The sequence below is a fragment of the Hemiscyllium ocellatum genome, chromosome 22 (genome assembly GCF_020745735.1).
Source record: "Hemiscyllium ocellatum isolate sHemOce1 chromosome 22, sHemOce1.pat.X.cur, whole genome shotgun sequence".
Taxonomy (NCBI): domain Eukaryota; kingdom Metazoa; phylum Chordata; class Chondrichthyes; order Orectolobiformes; family Hemiscylliidae; genus Hemiscyllium; species Hemiscyllium ocellatum.
Window position 1 is genome coordinate 45,943,988 of NC_083422.1, and position 22,700 is coordinate 45,966,687.

The 22,700-nt window shown below is 41.5% G+C and overlaps 1 protein-coding gene across 1 annotated transcript in view; it reads right to left on the reverse strand.

The window, feature by feature from the left end:
* The window catches only part of sh3pxd2aa (SH3 and PX domains 2Aa), a 306,310-nt gene extending 284,517 nt beyond the window's left edge, over window positions 1-21,793 (reverse strand). Inside the window, exon 1 of the mRNA XM_060842142.1 lies at window positions 21,673-21,793. Within this exon, the coding sequence (XP_060698125.1) occupies window positions 21,673-21,750 (78 nt within the window). The 5' untranslated portion in view covers window positions 21,751-21,793. The remainder of the gene's footprint in view (window positions 1-21,672) is intronic.
* Between the last annotated feature and the right edge of the window lie 907 nt (window positions 21,794-22,700).

Genomic DNA, 22,700 nt, shown 5'->3' on the forward strand with positions numbered 1-22,700 from the left:
GGAGGCAGTGTGGTAGACATTGTTTACCTGGATTGCAGTAAAGCCTTTGACAAAGCTCCGCATGGTAGACAAGCAGCAACCTCACGGTAGAAGGGGTGGGGATATGCCATTACCATCAAGCCAGGGGATCAAAATTGGTTCAATAGTTTGTAGAGGTCATGCCAGAGGTAGCACTAAAGATATCTAAAAATAAGGTGTCAACCTAAAGCTACAAAACAGGATGATTTATGTGCCAAAATGCACAAGCAGCATGTGATAATAAAGCTAAGCCATCCCATGACTAAAAAAAAATCACATCTAAATTCTGCAGTCTTGCCATACCTAGTCATGAATGGTAGTGAACAACTAAACATCTCCCTGGAGGAGGCTGTTCCACAATATCCCCATCCTCTGTGATGGAAGTGAGAATGTGTATAGGGTATAAGCAGGCATGGAAAGAGTTAAGTTCTGAGTTTTGCAAAACAAGAGCGGCACGGTGGCACAGTGGTTAGCACTGCTGCCTCACAGCGCCCGAGATCCGGGTTCAATTCCCGACTCAGGCGACTGACTGTGTGGAGTTTGCACGTTCTCCCCGTCTCTGCGTGGGTTTCCTCCGGGTGCTCCCGTTTCCTCCCACAGTCCAAAGATGTGTGGGTCAGGTGAATTGGCCATGCTAAATTGCCCGTAGTGTTAGGTAAGGGGTAAATGTAGGGGTTTGGGTGGGTTGCGCTTCGGCAGGTCGGTGTGGACTTGTTGGCCCGAAGGGCCTGTTTCCACACTGTAAGTAATCTAATCTAAGAGGTTCAGCTGAGCATGACTCAGATCAGATAAGAACTTTGAGTTAACAATGAGGTGCTGGGGGCAAGGGTAATAGGTTAATATGGTGAAAAAGTAGTCATTACGTAGAGTTATTTAACAATATTGGAAGCATTCAGTATGCAACATCAGCTAACAAGGGGAAAAGTATCCACTGTATGAATCCAGTTAACAAGATTAAGAACATTCATTGTAATAATAGTAAAAGGCTTGGTCTCTGCTATTGATACTCATTGATTTTAATGGTCACCCAATTAATATGTTGCTTTATTTAGATACTCCTCCCTCCTTCCCTTCCAGAGAAGACAGTGAAATCATGTCTCTGTGCACTTGGGTGATTGTTCTCTCTCCCTCCAGGGCCTGGAATAAAGATTGAGGTGGTAAAACTATACTGTGACTGAGCATTTTGCTTTAACTGGGGGGGGAAAACAGGATGACAGAAGAACACAGCACATAGCTAAAAGGTAAGGCTGAAGCATTCGCAACAATCTTCAACCTCCTCCAATGATCCCTACCATCACAGTTGCCAGTTAAATAAATTCACTCCAAAAAGTGATATCAAAAAATGGCTAGATGCATTGGATACAGCAAAGGCTAAAGGCTCTGACAACATTCCAGAAATAGCACTGTGCTGTAGAACTTACACACCCCTAGCAAAGTTGTTCCAGTACAGCTACAATACTCACACCTACCATATTTGAAAAGTGCCCATGTGTTATGTTCACAAAAGGCAGGACAAATCCAACGTGGCCAAATACCACCCCAACAGACCTTGAAATCATGGCCACATTTGACCAAGTGTGGCATCAAGGAGCCCTAGCAAAACTGGAGTCAATGAGAACATGGGAAAAATGCTGCAATGGTTGAAATCATGCCTGACACAAATGAAGGGAGATGATTGTGTTGTTGGAGGTAAGTCAATTCAGTTCCAAGGCACCTCTGCTGAAATTCCTCAGAGTAGCATCCTAGGTCCAACCAACTATATCGGTTTCTTCAATGACCTTCCCCCCATCAAAGGTGAGAAACGGGAATGTTTGCCAATGAATGCACAATGCTCAGCACCATTTGCGATTTCTCAGATACTGGAGCAGTCCATGTTCAAATGCAACAAGACCTGCACAATATTTAGGCCTGAGTGGAAAAGGTGGCAAGTACGTGGGGTCTGCAGAAATGCCAGGCAATGGCCATCTCCAGGTAAAGATTATCTAACCACTGCCCCTTGACAGTCAATGGCATTACTATCACTGAATCTCCTAACAACAACATTCTGGTGTTACCACTGAGCAGGAACTCACTGAACTAGACATACAAATATAGTGATAACAAGAGTAGGTCAGATGTTAGGAACTCTGCAACAAGTAACTCACTTCTTCACATTCCAAAGCCTGTCCACGATCTACAAATCACAAGTCAGAAGTGTGATGGAATACTCCCCATTTACTTGGATTAGTGAGCTCCAACAACAATCAAGATGCTTGACACCATCCAGAAACAGCGCTGCCTGCTTCATTAGTACAAACATCCACTCCCTCTACAAACAATGCTCAGTAGCAGCAGTGCATACAATCTACAAGATGCACTGCAGCAATTCACCAAAGATCCGTAGACAGCATCATCCAAATGCCCAATCACTTCCATCTGGAACAATAACCGCAACAGATATGGGGAACACTACCACCTGCAAGCTCCCCTCCAAGCCACTCACTATTCTGATTTGAAAACAGCACATGGACTGTAGTAGTTCAAGAAGGCAGCTCACCAGCACCATCTGAAAGGCAACTAAGCACTGCCAGTAATAGCCACACCTCATAAATGAATGATAAAGATGACAAAATTAACCATGTTTCAATGCACAATGCAAGACAACTGTATTTCTAGTCTGTTCCACAGACTAGAAACTAATGAAATTGGTCAAAAATTGCAGCTAAGGCAGAGATATGTTTTCTTTAGGATACCAATAAGTTTAAGTAAAAGACAGGTAAAAGGATCCAATTAAGTAGTCTTCTCCAGTTTCTAGTGCCAGGGTTATGCATAGTGGTGCATTGCACCAGTCAGCCTGCTGTCTTGTTTTAAGAACTTTAATCTGGGTTAAAAATAATGAAAATAAAAATGTTCTGCTAAAAGGCATGCTCAGGTAATCCTGATCTGCTGGATTCTGATCAAAGAATGCATTTGTTTTGTATTTTATACACATGTTTATAAGGATGAAGCAGGGGATTTGTGGTGCATTGGTAATATCCCTACCACTGAGCCAGAAGGCCTGGGTTCAAGTCCCACCTGCTCCAAAAATGGGTCATAACATCTCTGCACACGTTGATTAAAAAAGGTGAGACACTTTAAAATTGAAAAAAAAACGAAGAACATGCATTCACATAGCACATTTTGTATTTTACAAAATGAAATTAAGTGTAACAAAGAGATGCCTTTTATCATAAAGATCAAGTCTTGGAATACACCAGAAAAGAAGCGTCATTACTGTCTCAGCTTTTGCAGCATTTGATTGTGATTATAAAGGAACATTCACTCTAGCAGAGTTTCCTTACAAATCTGCATGCAGTGAGTAAATTGAGAACTTGGCAAATTTACATTGCAGCTGAACAGGCTATTTGTTTTGCTACAAAGCCAATAGACTGACATGTACAGAAATGCTTACCTCACAAGGGCAGTGAACTGTACATTACTGTAAATCATGGTTTTGGAGTTTCCAAGAGAACCTAGTTAAGCTAAGTTACCAAAGTAAGACACATTCAGGAAATGATCTGGTTTGCACAATGACCCTTTAAACATCAATTTCAGAACACAGTCTATATGAAGGCTGCATTCAGTCTTCAAAGTTTTCCACTTTTCAAAACTACCAAAATATGCATATTATTGGAAACAAAATTCAGACTGACAACGGATTGTTAAATGATTGCCAGCGAGTCCAGTTTACATATTCAACCAGCCAGCTCAAAGTATATTTGAAATCTCAAGCCATTCAAGTCATTTTGGAAAAAGGCAACAGACAGCCGGTTGTCCATCACAGCTCAATGTAGAGGATTGTAAAGTAGAACACCTTGAAATTAAAGAGAAGAAAAAAAAATCACAATAATTACAGTTTGTTCCAGAAACATATCTACAGCTTGAAAGCTGAACTGCAGTGCAATTTACACAGAGGAATTAAATAATGCTCTTAATAATTAGGTTAAAAATGTGCGAGCATGTAACAATTGCATAATTACAAAAATAGATAAATAAATGCAGCTGGCAACAGGGAAATGGTGCACTAAAGGCAAGGTTATATTGAATTTAAATTGAAAACCAATACACCACTTTGCACAAGTTTCAACCAGTTGTTTAGTAGTGTAAGAGTTGAATAATGATTAAAAAGAGGGACATCCTGCTGAAGCTTTTCAGCTTGGACTCATTAGGAGAAGTGCAAGAATTCCAAATTTTAAAATGATCATAATTTAGACAACAGAAGAAAAATGCTGCTTCATAGTCATCTCTAATTGGCCTAGACATTGCCACAAGGAAACTAACAAGGAGGTAAAGACACCAAGATGCTAGGGAATTCACAAAAGGCACAAGGCTAGAAAATATTAGAATTACTTGAGCTAATGTAAATGAACATATGCTACTTTTAACACATAAATTAGCAATGTTACATGTTCAACTGATTACTATTTATACTAATAACTAATTTAGGATAATGTATGCAGTTATTCAGTCAGTGTTCTGTAATTACAGAACCATACCTCCAACAGATGTTTTGTTCTTATAAGTGCAAACTAATTATGTTCAATATACATTCTGTATAATACAAACAAGGACCATGGGTTTCATTTAAATCAGCCAAGTATCAGGACATACACATTACGTACCCAGCATCGCACTGGCACAAATTCATGCACAGTGTTACTCAATTGTGGTGGTTGGCAGATCGCATTTTTGAATGACAACAACATCCTTTTAATGGAAGATCCCTCTTCTTAAGCAGCTCCTGGGGACCACAAATGACTTCAAGAGTTGTGGACCCAGAGGTGGCTTAATAGTTCAACTGAAGATCTGTACACCTTGTGTTGGGGAAGTGACATTTGATGATGTAGATGGGAATGATGCACAGGTTTCCTCATGCTCCTTCCAGTATTTGGTCGTGGCTTCAACCTGGGCCTGTCAGAGACAGTCAAAGTAGATGACATCTTCATGCATGCTTTTTTACCAGTTTGGGAGATCTTATCCAAAAGATCCTCAAGTTGGTGGGGATGTTGCAATTGTAGATTTTCATTGAGGCTTTCATGATGTACTTGAACCATTTCCTCTGCCATTATGATAATCACTCACCAACTTGATTGAGTTTTTTGAGGAAATAACAAAAAGAGGATTGATGAGGGCAGAGTGGTAGATGTGATCTATATGGACTTCGGTAAGGCGTTCGACAAGGTTCCCCATGGGAGACTGATTAGCAAGGTTAGATCTCACGGAATACAAGGAGAACTAGCCATTTTCACACAGAACTGGCTCAAAGGTAAAAGACAGAGGGTGGTAGTGGAGGGTTGTTTTTCAGACTGGAGGCCTGTGACCAGTAGAATGCCACAAGGATCAGTGCTGGGCCCTCTACTTTTTGTCATTTACATAAATGATTTGGATGCGAGCTTAAGAGGTACAGTTAGTAAGTTTGCAGATGACACCAAAACTGGAGGTGTAGTGGACAGCGAAGAGGGTTACCTCAGATTACAACAGGATCTTGATCAGATGGGCCAATGGGCTGAGAAGTTGCAGATGGAGTTTAATTTAGATAAATGTTAGGTGCTGCATTTTGGGAAAGCAAATCTTAGCAGGACTTATACACTTAATGGTAAGATCCTAGGGAGTGTTGCTGAACAAAAAAAAACCTTGGAGTGCAGGTTCATAGCTCCTTGAAAGTGGAGCCACAGGTAGATAGGATAGTGAAGAAGGCATTTGGTATGCTTTCCTTTATTAGTCAGAGTATTGAGTACAGGAGTTGGAAGGTCATGTTGCAGCTGTACAGGACATCGGTTAGGCCACTGTTGGAATACTGCGTTCCAATTCTGGTCTCCTTCCTATCGGAAGGATGTTGTGAAACTTGAAAGGGTTCAGAAAAGATTTACAAGGATGTTGCCTGGGTTGAAGGATTTGAGCTATAGGGAGAGGCTGAACAGGCTGGGGCTGTTTTCCCTGGAGTGTCGGAGGCGGAGGGGTGACCTTATAGAGGGTTACAAAATCATGAGAGGCATGAATAGGGTAAATAGACAAAGTCTTTTCCCCAGGGTCAGGGAGTCCAGAACTAGTGGGCATAGGTTTCGGGTGAGAGGGGAAAAATATAAAAGAGACCTAAAGGGCAACTTTTCCATAGGGAGTGGTACGTGTATGGAATGAGCTGCCAGAGGAAGTGGTAGAGGCTGGTACAATTGCAACATTTAAGAGGCATTTGGATGGGTATATGAATAGGAAGGGTTTGGAGGGATATGGGCAAGGTGCTGGCAGGTGGAACTAGATTGGGTTGGGATATCTGGTCGGCATGGACGGGTTGGACTGAAGGGTCTGTTTCCATGCTGTACATCTCTATGACTTACAATGAAGAAGTTCAGAGGGAAGAGCTTGCTTTGAGAGTCTTGTGTCACGTTGATGAGGCCATCCAATGCAGCTGATTGACCATGATGAAAGCCTCAGTGCTGGTATGTTAGCCTGAAAGGACATAGATAATGGAGTGCCTATCTTACCATTGGATTGCCAAGATTTTGCAAAAGCATCATTGATGATATTTCTCTAGGGATTTGAGGTGTCTGCTGTACATTGACTGCATCTCCTGAATATACAGGAGGGCAAGCAACATTGATTGCTGTCAGGTTTGAAGTATTTCTCTCTCTCCGCCTGTGATGAGACCTAAACAACAGGATACAGAATGAAGCACAGCAAGACAGCAGTAAAAGACATATCCCTCCCTGATGCACTCAATGCTCTCTATACTGGGTTCGAGCAGAATGCCAGTGGTGCAGTGTCACCACACTTTTCCCTCTTTCACTGCTGCAGACATCAGAGTAATCTTCCTGGGAATCCTCGGCTGTACATTTAGATCCTGTGCAAACCCAGCTGGCAGAGGTATTCACTGACATCTTCAATCTCTCTCTCTTGTACTAGTCAAATACACCATCTGCTTCAAGACGAACATCATCCAAGTACCAAAGAAAGCACATGTAATGTACCTTAATGACTACCAACCAGTGACTCTGACCTTCACAATCATGAAGTACTTAAAGAGGCTGGTCATGACCTACAATCAATTCTAGTCTCCCAGCCTACCTTGATTCCATGCAATTTGCCTACCAACGTGACAGGTCCGCAGCCTGAGGCCATTTCCCTAGCTCTGCACTCATTCCTGGGAACATTTGGAAAACAAGGACACCTATGTCAGACTCCGCTTATTGTAATCAGTGAAGACAGACAACTGCACCTCCCCCATGATAACTCAAAACATTGGAACCACACCCCCAAGGATGCATTCTCAGCCCCCTACTGTACCCACAACTGCACTGTCAAATTCCAAACGAATGTCATTTGCAAGTTTGCTGACAACACCACCATGGTAGGATATCAAACAACTATAAGCCAGAATACAGCAAAGGGATAAGGGGCTTGGTGACGCAGTGCAATAATAACAAACTCTCAAAGTCAGCAAAACTAAAGAAATGGTCATTGACTTCATGATCTATGAAGTACTTATCTACATCAGAGTAGCAGTGGACAGCATCAGCTTCCTTGGAGCAACGATAACTAACAACCTGTCCTGGGCTTCCCACATAGATGCAATGGTTAAGAAGTCACAACAACTTCTTCTTCTTCCTCCTCAGGTAGCTCAGGAATTTTGGCATGTCCGTAAGGATCCTTACCAATGTCTACAGATGCTCCATTGAAAGTATGCTGTCCGGCTGCATAAAGGCCTGGTAAGGCAACTGTTGTACCCAGAACATAAATTACAGAAGGTAGTGCACACAGCCCAGACCATCACGACAGCCAACCTCCCATTCACTGATTCCATTTACACTTTTGTTACCAGAGAAAAACTGCCATGAAAGACCCATAAACCCCAGTAATACTCTCCCACAACCTCTGTCAGGCAAAAGACACAGAAGCTTGAATACATGCACCGGCAGGTTCAAGATCAGCTTCCTCATTAGACTGATGAATTGACTCTAACTTCCAGTAATATTGATCCTGTTAAATGTTGTTCTTGCCTCACAAAATGTCCTGTCTGGTGTAACCTGAATGCCTCACTGTTCAAGTTTTTTCACCCATGATCTATATGTCCCTGCTTACTATGATCTGCCTGTAATGATCACAAAAACTTTCGCTGCACTTCGGTAAGTGACAATAAATCAAAAATCAAATGCAATTGCTCAAATGGCAGAGCTTTTGCTGGCACACTGGAAGAAATGCTCAATTGCAATGAGCATGTGTGTCCCTCATGGAGAGGAGATTCTGAAGGAACGAGAATGATCCACAGTGTCCAGTAGCATGCTGTGAATCTTGACACTCAGGAGTGGAAAAAAATCACTTGCAAAGTCACTGCACAACAGCAGTGTGAAACATAAGAGCATAAGAAATAGAAGCAATCGTAGGACATTCAGTCCCTCAAAAGTCTGTCCCACTATTCAATACAATAATGGCTGATCTGTTCCAGGCATTCAAAAACTCTTTCATACCAGCTCCTCCCAACCCTCAACTCCCCAATATTTTTTCAAATCTATCACCTTCCTCCTCAAATACTTTTAGTAATCGCGACCCAACAATTCTCTGGGGTAGAAACTTCAAGACATTCATTACCTTCTGTGAAAAGAAATGCCATTACATTGCAATCTTAAATGAGTGTGCTTATTCTGTAAATATGTCCCCAAATTTGGGATTCCTCATTACTGGAAACATCTCAACATCAACCCCTTTCAGAATCCTGCATATTTACTTAATATTTATTCAAACTTAAAGATACTTCATCTTTCCAGGATAATTTGAGGGCAATTTCTAAACACCTATCAAGTCCAAAACTACTGGCTTTTGGGCTTGTGCAATACATAATGAAATCCAATGAAATTATTTGGAAGAAAGAGGGAAAGGAGCAGTTACTGTGGAAAGATTCTTAAGTGGGGAAAAGGAAATTATGACGCTATCAGGCAGGAGTTGCAAAGTACAGATTGGAAGCAATCGTTCCACAGAAAGGGCACAACAGACATTTGGAGACTGTTTAAAGGAGCAAGTGATGCACGCATTTATTCCTCTGAGACAGGCAAGAAATGGTAAGATTAAGGAGCCTTGGATGACAAGAACAGTGGAGCTTCTCGTCAAAAGGAAAAACGCAGCTTACGTAAGGTGGAGGAAGCAAGGGTCTAGCATAGCTTTACAGAATTACAGACTTGCTAGAAAGGAGCTCAAAAATGGATTGAGGAGAGCCTGGAGGGGGCACGAGAAAGGATTGGCAGGAAGGATTAGGGAGAACGCAAGGGCATTTTACTCAAACATGAGAAATAAGAGAATGATCAGGGAGAAGGTAGGGTGGTCAGGAATAGCGTAGGGAACTTGTGTGTGGAGTCTGAGCAGATAGGGGAAGCCCTAATTGAGTAGTTTGCTTCGGTTTTCACTAAAGAAAGAGACCTTGTTGTGAATGAGAACTTTGAAGAGCTGGGAAATAGGCTTAAACAGATCAAGATTGATGAAGTTGATTTGCTGGAAATTTTGGCAAACATTTAAGATTGATAAGTCCCCAAGGCCAGATCAGATTTATCCTAGGTTGCTCTGGGAAGCGAGAAAGGAGGTTGCTAAGCTGCTGGCAAAAATCTTTGCTTCCTCACTCTCCACGGGAGTCATACCGGAGGATTGGAGGGAGGCGAATGTTGTTCCTCTTTTCAAGAAGGGTAATAGGGAAATCCCTGGCAATTTCAGACCAGTCAGTCTTATATCTGTGGTCAGCAAGGTTTTGAAAAGAATTCTGAGGGATTGGATTTATGACTATTTGGAAAAGCATACTGTGATTAAAGACAGCATGGCTTTGTGAGGGGCAGGTCATGCCTCACAAAATCTTACTGAGTTCTTTGAGAAGGTGACAAGACAGGTCGACGAAGGTCGAGCAGTGGATTAGATGTGGCGTATATGGACTTCAACAAGGCATTTGAAAAGGTTCCCCATGGTAGGCTTTTCATAAAGTCAGGTGGTATGGGATACAGGGAGAATTGGCTGTCTAGATTCAGAATTGATTGGTTGACAGAAACCAGAGTGTGGTTGTAGATAAAAAGGATTCTGCCTGGAGGTCAATGGTGAGTGGTGTCCTGCAGGGTTCTGTTCTTGGACCTCTGCTCTTTGTAGTTTTTATAAATGCGAAGTGATGCATTTTGGAAGGTCAAACCTGAATATAGGATTAAAAACAGGATTCTTGGCAGTGGATTTTGGTGTTCAAGTGCTTAGATCCCTCAAAGTTACCACCCAAGTGGATGGGGTTGTTTAAAAAACATACGGTATTTTGGCTTTCATTAACAGGGGAATCAAGTTTAAGAGCTGTAAGGTTTCGCTGCAGCTCTCCAAGACCCTGGTGAGGCCACACTTAGAATATTGTATCCAGTTCTGGTCACCCTATTATAGGAAAGATACGGAAGCGTTGGAGAGGGTGCAAAGATGATTTACCAGGATGCTCCTGGACTGGAAGGCTTGACTTACGAAGCTCGGACTTCTCTCTGTGGAGAAAATGAGGAAGAAAGAGGCTTCCTGATCGGGGTATACAAAGTAATGAAAGGCATGAATAGAGTAGATAGCCAGAGATTTTTCCCCAGGGCAGAATTAACTGGCACGAAGGGTCATAGTTTTAGGTGTTAGGAGGAAGGTATAAAGGAGACGTCAGAGGTAGGCTCTTTACACAGAGTTGTGAATGCATGGAATACGTTGCCAGCAGTGGTGGTGGAGGCAGTCATTAGGGACATTTAAGCGACTGCTGGAATGCACAAGGACAGCAGTGAATTGAGGGATGCATAGGTTAGGTTATTTTAGTTTAGATTAGAAATAATCCTTGGCACAACATTGTGGGCCGAAGGGCCTGTTCTGTCCTGTACTTTTCTATGTTCTATTTGGGTGAAGCTGAGAAATAAGAAAGGGATGATAACTTATTGGGAATGTACTATCGATCCCCCTGAATAGTCGGCCGGAAATTGAGAAGCAAATTTGTAAGGTGATCTCAGTTATCTGTAAGAATAATAGGATTTGAATGGTTGGGATTTTAAACTTTCCAAATATGGACAGGAACTGGTATAGTGTTAAGGGTTTGGACAGAGTGGAATTTAAGTATGCACAAGAAACTTGTGTTATTCAGTATGTAGGTGTACTTACTAGAGAAGGTGCAAAACTTGACCTTCTCTTGGGAAATAAGGCAAGGCAAGTAATGAAGAGCTTTAGGGCCAGTGATAATAATTCTACCATTTTTAAAATAGTGATGGAAAAGGATTAAGCAAGAACTTTCAAAAGTTGATTGGGGCAGCTAAAGGGATGGCTGGAAAGCTGAAAGTCTTCAAAAATGAAATAATGAGAGTCCAGAGATAGTATGTTCCTGTTACTGTGAAGAGCAAGACTGGTAGTTGTAGGAAATACTGGATGACTAGAGAAATTGAGGTTCTGGTCAAGAAAGTATATGTCAGTTATTGAGTGAATTCCTACAAGAGTACAAGGGCAACAGGAGAATACTCAAGACAGAAATCAGGAGGGCAAAAGGGGGACATGAGATATCTTTGGCAGACAGGATTAACCAAAGTACAAAGGGATTCAACAAATAGGATGAAAGAGTAACTAGCGAGAGAATAGGAATCCTTAAAAATTGGCAAGACTGCTAATGTGTGGAAGCACAGGATATGGGGGAAGATAATTAAATGAGTATTTCACATCAGTGTTAACTGTGGAGAAGGACATGGAAATTAGGGAACTTGGGGAAATAAACGGTGATATCTTGAAAAGTGCCCATATTGCAGAGGTGGTGGTGCCGGATGTCTTGGAAAGAATAACGTTGGATAAATTCCCAGGACGTGAATGGATACTTTTCCCTACATTCTATATCTTCCATGTCCTTTTCCACAGTAAATACTGATGCAAAATACTCGTTTAGTATCTTCCCCCATTTTCTGCGGCTCCACACAAATCATTTATATAAATGATTTGGATGTGAGCATAAGGGATATAGTTAGTAAGTTTACAGATGACACCAAAATTGGAGGTGTAGTGAACAGCAAAGAAAGTTACCTCAGACTACAATGGAATCTTGATCAGATGGGCCAATGGGCTGAAAAGTGGCAGACTGAGTTTAATTTAGATAAATGCGGGATGGTGCATTTTGGGAAAGCAAATCTTAGCAAGACTTATACACTTAACGGTAAGGTCCTTGGGAGTGTTGCTGAACAAAGAGACCTTGGAGTGCAGGTTCATAGCTCCTTGAAAGTGGAGTTCCAGGTAGATAGGATAGTAAAGAAGGAGGTTGGTATACTTTGTCAGTGCATTGAGTATTAGAGTTGGGAGGTCATGCTAGGCTGTACAGATCATTGGTTAGGCCACTTTTGCAATACTGCATTCAATTTTAGAATACAAACTATAGAAAATATGTTGTGAAACTTGAAAGAGTTCAGAAAAAGGACTGCAGTGTTTGAGCTATAGGGAAAGGCTGAATAGGCTGGGGCTATTTTCCCTGGAGCATCAGAGGGAAAGAGGTGACCTTATAGTAGTTTATAAAATTGCAAGACACACAGATAGGACAAATAGTAGAAGTCTTAACCCCCCCAGTGTAGGGCAATCCAGAACTAGAGGGCATAGATTTAAGGTGAGAGGGGTGTTATGAAGGTGTAGGTATGTACTTACCTTTAAGAGAGAGAGGAAGCTGGCAAGGACTTAGAGAAGCACATAGTGTACTGAAAGATTTAAAAATGTAACATTTGGTTGACACAAATAGCAGGTTCCGTGTTGCCATGGAACAAACAAATTCAAAACCGGCCAGTTAAAATTATGCCCCAGATACCAAAAGCCAATCAAATTTGAATATTACTGTTTGGCAGGACATCAAAACAATGAAATGATACAATGTTTTGGCATATAAATTCTGAAATTTTGACCAGCTGGGGAAGAACTATAAAGGAAACAGTGAGGTCTGCAGATGCTGGAGATCGGAGTTCAGAGTGCGTTGCTGGAAAAGCACAGCATGTCAGGCAGTATCTGAGGAATAGGAGAATCAACGTTTCAGGCCGGAGCCCTTCATCAGGAATGGACAAAGGCTGATGAAGGGCTCCAGCCCAAAACCATTAATTTTCCTGCTCCTCAGATGCTGCCTGACCTGCTGTGCTTTTCCAGCAACACAATCTCAATAGAGAATTACAAAGAGCTGCCAAGAAGCAACAGACTGCTAGCAGAATAACTCTCTGAAAGGTACCTGTCCATAAGAAATTCGTGCAGAAGATTGAAGAGGAGAACAACCCAGGAAAATACAGTGAAAAATCTACAAAGGACAATTGACAATTTGAAACATTTTTTTTGTAAATCTTAAATCGGGGCTCTTTTTAAAATCGAACCAGTATTGTAGAGTGGGAAGTAAAAGGTAGGTTTAAGAGAAAGGAGTGGTACATAGCTGGTGTTTTAATGTTCTCTGTTGGACTTCTGGAATAAAACTGTTAATTTTTACTTTAAATAGTGAAATCTGGGATAGTTCTTTGCCTCTCGAAATTTAACAGATAGTGGCGCGAGGTGAGCTTCTCTGTGTGTCGGGTTTAAATTAGCAGAAGGATTTACCCCGTGTCGTAACTGGGTAAAGATTTAAAAGGAACCGGAGGGGCAACTTCTTCATAGAGGGTGGTACATGTACAGAATGAGCTGCCAGAGGTGGTGGGAGCTGATACAATTACAACATTTAAAAGGCATCTGGATGGGTACATAAATAGGAAGTGTTTAGATGGATATGGGCCAAGTGCTGGCAAATGGGACGAGATTAATTTAGAATTTTTTTTAAATTTTACTTGATATCTGGTCGGCATGGACGAGTTGGACCAAAGGATCTGTTTCCATGCTGTACATCTCTATGACTCTTTAACAGTAATGCAATCAGAACAGCCACAATTTTGCAGGTTACTTTTGATGTCTTCGATTTCTGCATCGAGCATGCAAATTGTCCTTTAGGTCCATACAAGTATGTTAACAAGAACAACTATATACTGCATGCAGCTATATGAATCACAGCCTGCATATTGACCAATGAAGGTAGATTTGCAGCTGACAGTCATGGAAAACCCATTAATTGATTGCCCACTAGCACAAAGAAAAGGCAGTATAGGAGAGTACTCCATTTCAATTTGAACTTGTGATGGAGGGCACAAAGGGAGGTCCAATTTATTAAACATATTCTTTCCATACAAACGCACAAGATAGCAGGAGTAGGCCAATTGGCTGCCAAGCTCACTTTTTAATACAAGACAAATCATGACAACTGTTTACATTTTGAATTCCACATTCCCATCTACCCCGATAATCTTAAGATTCTCTTTAGAAGAAAGAACTAATCTAATTCCACCCTTGTGTACATTGCAAGGCGAACAGAATATTAAAAGAAAGAAATTTTACTGTAGCTACATAGGGCCTTAGTGAGGCCACATCTTCAGTACAGCACAGATGCTTTCCTTATTTGAGAAAGCATAGAATTCTGTTGAAATGAAACTTCTAATAGATCATTTTAATCATTCTTTGGATGAAGTAATTATCTTATACAGAAAGGTTAAATAATAATGCATCTGTACCCAAAAGAATGAAGAACAAGAAGTGACTTTATGATGGACATGAAGTCCTGACAAGGCGTAACTGGGTGAATATTGGAAGAACATTTCTTCTTCTGGGGGAGACCAGTTCAATGCATTTAAAAATAAAAAGTTGCTTTTTAAAATGGAGTTGAGGAGATACTTTTTTAAAAATGCACTTTCGTTACTTTGTGGAATGGTGTTTTCCAGAAAGCAGTAGAAACTGAACTCATTAAACCTATTCATGGTAGAGTTTAATAGGTAAGAGCTAAGGACTTTTTCAGGCAAGCAGGGAGGGGAAACATAAAAATAGAGTTGAGACTGCATTCAGATCAGCAATGACCTTCAAATGGCACAGTAAGCTCAAAGAACCAGATGGGACGTGAGCAGGAGTATGCTCTGCTCCTACATAAGAAAAGCAGAAATCAGTTGTCACTGTGGGGTCCCATTATAATCCTCCTTTGAATATTAAAAAAAGTGCTCACAATTATATTTTCCATCGGTCACCCAAGTTTGCATGCTTATTACTACTGGCCCTTTTGTTCCACAAACTCTACTTTACCTGACATGCATTTTATGAAAAGCCTTTTGAAAGTCCACGCACACAAAAACAACAACATAGCAGACATTTGTTACCTCAGCAAGGCACTTTTAAATCAACTGTGTACTACTCTCGTTCAGCACATCCATGCTGACTTCTGTAAATTGTCCTCTGCCTGTGACTGTTAATTTTGCTCCACCTTGTAATTTGAGACCAAGCTAATTGGGCGAAAGTGAGGACTGCAGATGCTGGAGATCAGAGCTCAGGCTTCCTGATGAAGGGCTTATGCCCAAAATGTCAATTCTCCTGCTCCTTAGATGCTGCCTGACCTGCTGTGCTTTTCCAGCACCACACTCTTGACATCAAGCTAACTGACCTGTAATTAGTAGGCATTACATCTGTTTTGAACTGCAATTCTTCCAGTCCTATGACACCACCAACATATCTAAAACGTATTGAAGCATAATGGTCCATTGCAATTTTCTCAACCTCTCTTACTTCTCAATGTCCCAGGACACATGTCTTTGTATCCTGGTGTTGATATGATGCCCAGTATGTCTAGATACCTTCCAACAACTGATGAACTTCAGCAAACAGCACATCACATTACTGTGATTATTCTCAGCAGATAGTGTCTCAGAGTACTCAAACCAACCATGCAAAACTCAGAACATAGTGTTCAACAGTCAATGTTATTCTGTTATTGGATAAAAATTATTTAATAACCCAAACTATGCTAAGAATTACAATGTAAAAAATGAGGTCTGCAGATGCTGGAGATCACAGCTGCAAATGTGTTGCTGGTCAAAGCACAGCAGGCCAGGCAGCATCTCAGGAATAGAGAATTCGACGTTTCGAGCATAGGGCTTATGCTCGAAACGTCGAATTCTCTATTCCTGAGATGCTGCCTGGCCTGCTGTGCTTTGACCAGCAACACATTTGCAGCTAAGAATTACAATGGTAATAAATTTAAGATCATCAGTACTGATAGCATGCTAGAAATTACATTTATTCACACATGGTCCTATTCTTTCTGGGAAAAATTAATGTTCACGTATTGTGCCTTTTGTACAAATTAAGAAAGAGCTATAGAGAGTTAAGCACTGTTACAGTTCCATGGCAATGCCATAACCAAAGCTTGCCTGATGCAATTTAATCAGTTAACTGTCCCTGTTGCATCTCCATACCAGCCATTAGCAACCTCCCACATGCTATAATATATTTCTCTATTTGTTAAAATAAAGACTTCATAAGAAAGTTTACTAAGGTTCTGCACAATAAACTGATTAGTAAAGTTAGATCACATGGAATTCAGGGTGAGGTTGCCAACTGGATAAAAATTGACTTTACGAGACAGAAGGTGGGTTGAGGGTTGTTTTTCAGATTGGAGGCCCGTGACCAGTGGTGTTTCACAGGAATCAGTACTGACACCACTTTTAATTGTCATTTATGCATATGATTTGAATGAGAATATGGGAGATATCATTATTAAGTTTGCAGATGACACCAAAATTGGTGGTATAGTGGGCAGTAAAGAGGGTCATCTAAGATTACAAATAGACTTTGATGAACTGGGGCAATGGGTTAAGGAATGACAGAGTTTAATTTGGATAAATGCCAAATATTACATTTTGGTAAAACAAACAAGTGCAGGATTTGTACAAATAATGGCGGGGCCCTGGATTGAACAGAGAGACCTAGGGGTTCAGGAACATAATTCTTGGAAATTTGTGCCACAGTTTGAAGGCAAGCATGCTAAAGTGCCTTCTTCGCTCTGACTTTTTTCAGTATAGGAGTGTGGACATCACGGTGGTTATACAGGATATTGATAAGATATTTTCTGCAGTACTGTGTGCTTTTCTGGTCACCACATTATGAAGGTTATTATTATACTGGAGAGGGGTCAGAGAAGATTTACCAGGATGCTGCCGAGAATGCACAGTCGGAGTTATAAAAATAGGCTTAATAAACTGGGACCATTTTTAACTGGAGCATAGGGGATTGAGGGGTGTCCTTGTAAAGGTTTATCAAATCATGAGGGGCATAGTCAAGAGAACAGCAAAGATCTTTTTCCCTACGGTGAGAGTTCAAAACTGGGAAGCATACTTTAAAAGCGAGAGGAGAAAGAGGGTCAACTTTTTAAAGACAGAGTGGTTAGTACGTTAAATGAACTGCCAGAGGAAGTGGTGAACAGGAGGCATGGTTAGTAAGTTTGTAAATGACACGAAAATTGGAGGTGCAGTGGACTGCAAAGAGTACAATGGGATCTTGATCAGATGGGCCAATGGGGTGGCATATGGAGTTTAATTTAGATAAATGTGAGATGCTGTATTTTGGAAAGGCAAATTAGGGAAGGACTTATACACCTCAATGGTAAGTTCTGGGGAATGTTGCTGAACAAAGATGTGGGAGTGCAGTTTCATATTTTCTTGAAAAGGTGGAGTCACAGGTCCAAAAGGGTCCAAAGCTAGAGGGCATAGGTTTAAAAGGTGAGAGGAGAAAGATATAAAGGGGCAACATCTTCATACAGAGGGTGATGCATGTACAGAATGAACTGCCAGAGGAAGTGGTGGAGGCTGGTATGATTACAACATATGGAAGGCATCTGGATAGGTATACAGGTAGTTCTCCAATAATGCTGCAGCTGCATTCCAGGCAAACCTCACTTAACAGAAATAAAGGGGTTAGGGGTAGACCAGCAAGAAAAAAATCACCCATGATAGCTCAAAAAATCACCCAAAAGCCTAACACAAAGTATAACACAGCCTGAAAGAAGATTTAAAATCATATTTATTAAGGAAACAAGTAAATTTAACACATTATATTGAAAACATATTGCTAATGCAGGAACTGAGGGTCATCATCAGCATTTCCACCTTCAGGTGCAGCTGTGATTGCAGAAGTGAATGGCCGTGGTTGATGCCTCTGACTGTTTCTTGGGGTTGGTTTAAAAAAAAGACATCCAGTTTTTGCTGCTTTGCCTTTTTCCTTCTGTTTTGAAGAAGGTGTTCATAGGGTACCAGCTGATATCTTATTGAATGAATGCTACGCTGCTGCATTCTGCATTGTAATCGTTGTCTTCTAAGAGCTGCAACTGCCTCTCAATTTCCCTTAGGGATTGAAAACAAAAGTGGAAAGGTCTAATGGTGCTGCATCCTGGACTTCACCTTTTTCATCTCAAGCTACCACATCCCCCTCGGTGACAAGCTGTTGTAGATCAGCTGTGCAGTGAGGTCTTCACAGTGGGACTGAGGCTGCTCTTCAATATCCTCACTTTCCACTTCTTCCAAGCCAACCTGCTGTGCAAAGGCAACACAATTTTCTTTGATTTTTGGGAGCTCCTCTGAGAGTTCACACCCTCTGGATGTAGGTTTGCTCACTAAGCTGGGAGGTTCATTTCCAGATGCTTTGCCACACTACTAGGTAATATGTTCAGTGGGCCTCCAGGCAAAGCACAGTTGATAATTCCTGCTTTCTATTTATATGTTGGGGTTGGAATACAAAATACCTTGCAAGGACTGTAACAAACAGTACATTGGACAAACAGGCAGAAAACTAGCCACCAGGACACATGAACATCAACCAGCCACAAAACAACATGACCCTCTCTCATTAGTATCCTTACATACAAATGAAGAAGGACACTACTTCGACTGGGGCAATACATCCATCCTAGGACAAGCCAAACAGAGACACACACAAGAATTCCTAGAAGCATGGCATTCCAACCGAAACTCTATCAATAAACACATTGAGTTAGATCCCATCATCCCATCTACTACTCCCCTGAGAAAAAAGAACAGGAAACAACATCACTACGTGAAATGACAACACCAACCCAAAGAAACACAAACATATAAATAGAAAGCAGGAATTATCAACTGTGCTTCGCCTGAAGGCTCACTGAAGATATTACCTAGTAGGGTGACGAAACGTCTGGAAATGAACTTTCCAGCTCAGCAAGCAAACCTACATCCAGAACCTCAACCTGAACTACAAATCTTCTCAAAACTCGCTAAGTTCACTTCCTTTAAAATCTTAGATTATGGGAGGAAACACTAGCACACATTCGTCTGCACAGGCAGATTCACCAATTAACCACATGATATGGAACATACAGCAGTTCTTAAAACCAGCAAACCACCTACTGCTAGCCCTAAGGGCAGGCACAACTGCAAGATTTTGAGCATTTTTCTTTTGGTTTTCATAAATGGATAAGGCTTTTCCTTTTATGATGAGAAAAGTTGGCCCAGATTTTCTGTTTGATCTTCTATCCAAACATCTAGAAGCCTATCTAACTCCAAGTTCCTTTGGCCGTGACCTCTCAGATTTGCTGGCACTCAGACTTGTTTCCAGCAAAATAGCTTGCCTTGATCTTTTCAGCATTGCTTCTAATGGTACATAAGATAGACTCCCTCTTTCCTGTTTGTATGCTCTCTCCTTGTGCTCAAAAACACTTTGTATTATCCAGCTTCTCTTCCAGCATTATAGCCTTTCTTGTGTTCATCATCCACAATTTTATCTTCTTGCTAACATTCTTGTCACTATTCTTTTATATTCGCAAAAATTAAGGGTCATAATCTAGGAGTAGATTCTGTGATATGCAGGTACAAGAACAAATTAGGAAGGCAAATAGTATGTATAAGAGTAATGCAGTCCTGCAGGAATTATCCAGGTCTTATACAGGAATTATACAAGAATATTCTTGTTTCAGAGGGAGAGTAATGAATATGCATTAGTTCAATTTTTGAGATGAAGCTGCTCGATGTATAGTACCGTACCCCTCACATGCTCTGACGGCAGCTGACATCAGCGCATGCACAGAACTGCACAGAGACATTGACGCATGCGCAGAATGGCCCAGAGACTTCGGCACGTGCACAGAATGAAGCGTCTGAAATGATTGCCACTGAAACCAGGCTATTGTGAACAGATGTAAGCATTCTCAAAAATACCTTTCCCTAATTCTTCAGCAATGTTATGGTCAAATCACACGGCCAAAACACATATTACACAAGAACTTCCTGTATAAATAGAAAGGGTTTAGAGGGATGTGAGCTAAATACTGAAAAATGGGACTAGACTCAGGCATCTAGTCAGCATGGACAAGTTGGATAAAAGGGGTCTACTTCTGTGCTGTATATCTCTAAAGCTCTATGGTAAATGCAGATAGTTACATTTCCTAGAAATTTGGACAAGTGCATGAATAGGAAAGGTTTGGAAGGATATGGGCCAAACACAGGCAGGTGGAAATAGTTTAGTTTGGGAACATGATCGGATTAGTTGGACTGAAAGGTCTGTTTCTGTAGGACTCTAAAGCAAAATATCGTGGATGTTGGAAATCTGAAATAAAAACTGAAGCTTGGCTGGTCTGGCTGCATCTGTTGAAGGGGAAACACAGCAAGTTATGTGAAAAAGTCTTCGGATTCTATTTCTCACTCTACAGGTGCTGCCAGATCTATTGACATTCTTCAGGATGTTGTTTTTAGCACTTCTCTAAAAATTTGTTTTCTTGCACTTCAGTCCTGATGACCACAAGGCAAAACACTTCAACTTCATGTCACTTTTTAGAAATGTTACAGGAAACCTAACTAAGAACTATTTAATTAATAATTACAACCAATTCAGTGCTCTCTATCCCTCTCAATTCTCCATGCACCTTGGTTTCCATAGTTTACATTCTCCCCAGCAGCAGTGGCAAAACATTATGTCTAAGTATCCAGACAAGTGGCTCTTCTCAATCAATTATCACAAATCCTGTATTGGCCACAACACCAAAAAGAGTCTTACTAGAGAGATCTGGATATAGTAAATAAGAGAGAAAATGTTCTCACTCCTTGAGAGCACGTTGGAGACAGGTTCAATTGAAGCATTCAAGAACATGCAGAGTTACAGGAGGCAGCTGGGGGAATGGCACTAAATGAATTGCTCATTTGACAGGCTACTGCCAACTGACAAACCTTTTACAATGAACCAATTCTTGATTCTATACCATCGACTGTATAAACTGAAAAGCAATCTAGATTCTCTGCAAGGTGATGTGACATGCGTCCACTGAGATAAATATGCAATTCTAACACGAAAGTACAATAAAAGTTGAGACAGAATTCTCTACTGTAGCAAATAATTGAAACAACAGGGGAAAAAAAAACCCTTGTTGTTACAACGACAGCTTGGGTTAAGACATTATTCAAAAGCTATGAAGAAACCGATGGTCATATTTGAAGTAGTAACTACTTTGAAAGAATTTCAAACTTGAGAAAATATACTAACACAAAATTTTCAAATCCAAGTGGATAAATGTGATCACCACCAACCAGTCAAAGACAATGAGGGATGGGCAGCATATACCGCCACACTCTACCCATGAAAGTTTTAAAAAGACCTCGAACTACTGAAGTCAAACATGCAGAAATATTTCACTGGGGAGACAATTTGAATATTTTGCCCCGAATTTGGAGCAGTCCGGAGCCAGCCCCCACTCCGGCTATTAGAATGGAACTTTCACCGTCCCCAAGCCTCTGCCGCTCCATGCCCTGGACTTACATAGTGTTTGCTCGGATTCCTCCGTTTCTCCACATCCTGGACCCGCACATCCACCGCCACGCGGCCCGGGGGCTGCATCCTCTCGGTGCCTCTGCTTACACACGGTGTTCGGCTCAGAAAGTGCGGTCTCCCAACCTCTTTCCACCCCCCACCAGCTCGGTGTCCGTCACTCCTCTAAAAAATTCTGCTCGTTGCCCGTCACTCCACTGACCCACCCACCTCCCGGTGCCCACTCTTTGCCGGCCGCTCTTGCCCCCCACTCCCGAATGGATATCCGTCGTTTCCCCCGGTGCCCGCTCGGTGCCTCGTGCGCACTCCCGATGTCGCCTTTTCTTCTCGCTCCAGCTACAACCCTCCAACTGACATATCAAACAGCCAATCACAGACAGGTCGATCTCATAGAGAACCACAATCCATCAATCCGCGCTCAGAACATTGTCGACAGGCACCGCCCCATTTCGTCACACCCCCCGGCAAGAGGCGGGAGATTTAAAGGGCGCGCGAGCGCGTACGGTTTAGCGACACAAAGACGAAGATCGCGGGGGGAGAAATGTTTGTGAGAAAGCAAGAACATAAAAGTCTAATTTCTTCTCCTTAGGAAGTTGTTGGGGAGAGGGTAATCTGGAATCGAGCTGCAGTCTCTGAAAAGGCTCTACGTTGTGTTCAGAGAGAAAGCAGTGTGTGATATCACAGTGATAAGTGAGTGGTTGTGTAGGATTTAATAATAGCAGTAAAGGTTGTTGGTGTTTATTATTAATAAAAATGTTTATATATAATGAAGGTGATAGAATTATAGAGATACACAGCACGGAAGCAGATCCTTCGGTCCACCTCGTCCAATGCTAAATTAATTTAGTCTTATCTACCAGCACTTGGCCGATATTCCCTCTAGACCTTTCCTATTCGTATACATATCGAGGTGTCTTTTAAATATAGTCTTTGTACCAGCCTCCACCACTTCCTCTGGCAGAGTTGGTGATGCATTGCGACATTTGTGGACAGTAATGAGTAATCTTGAGCAAACGTTT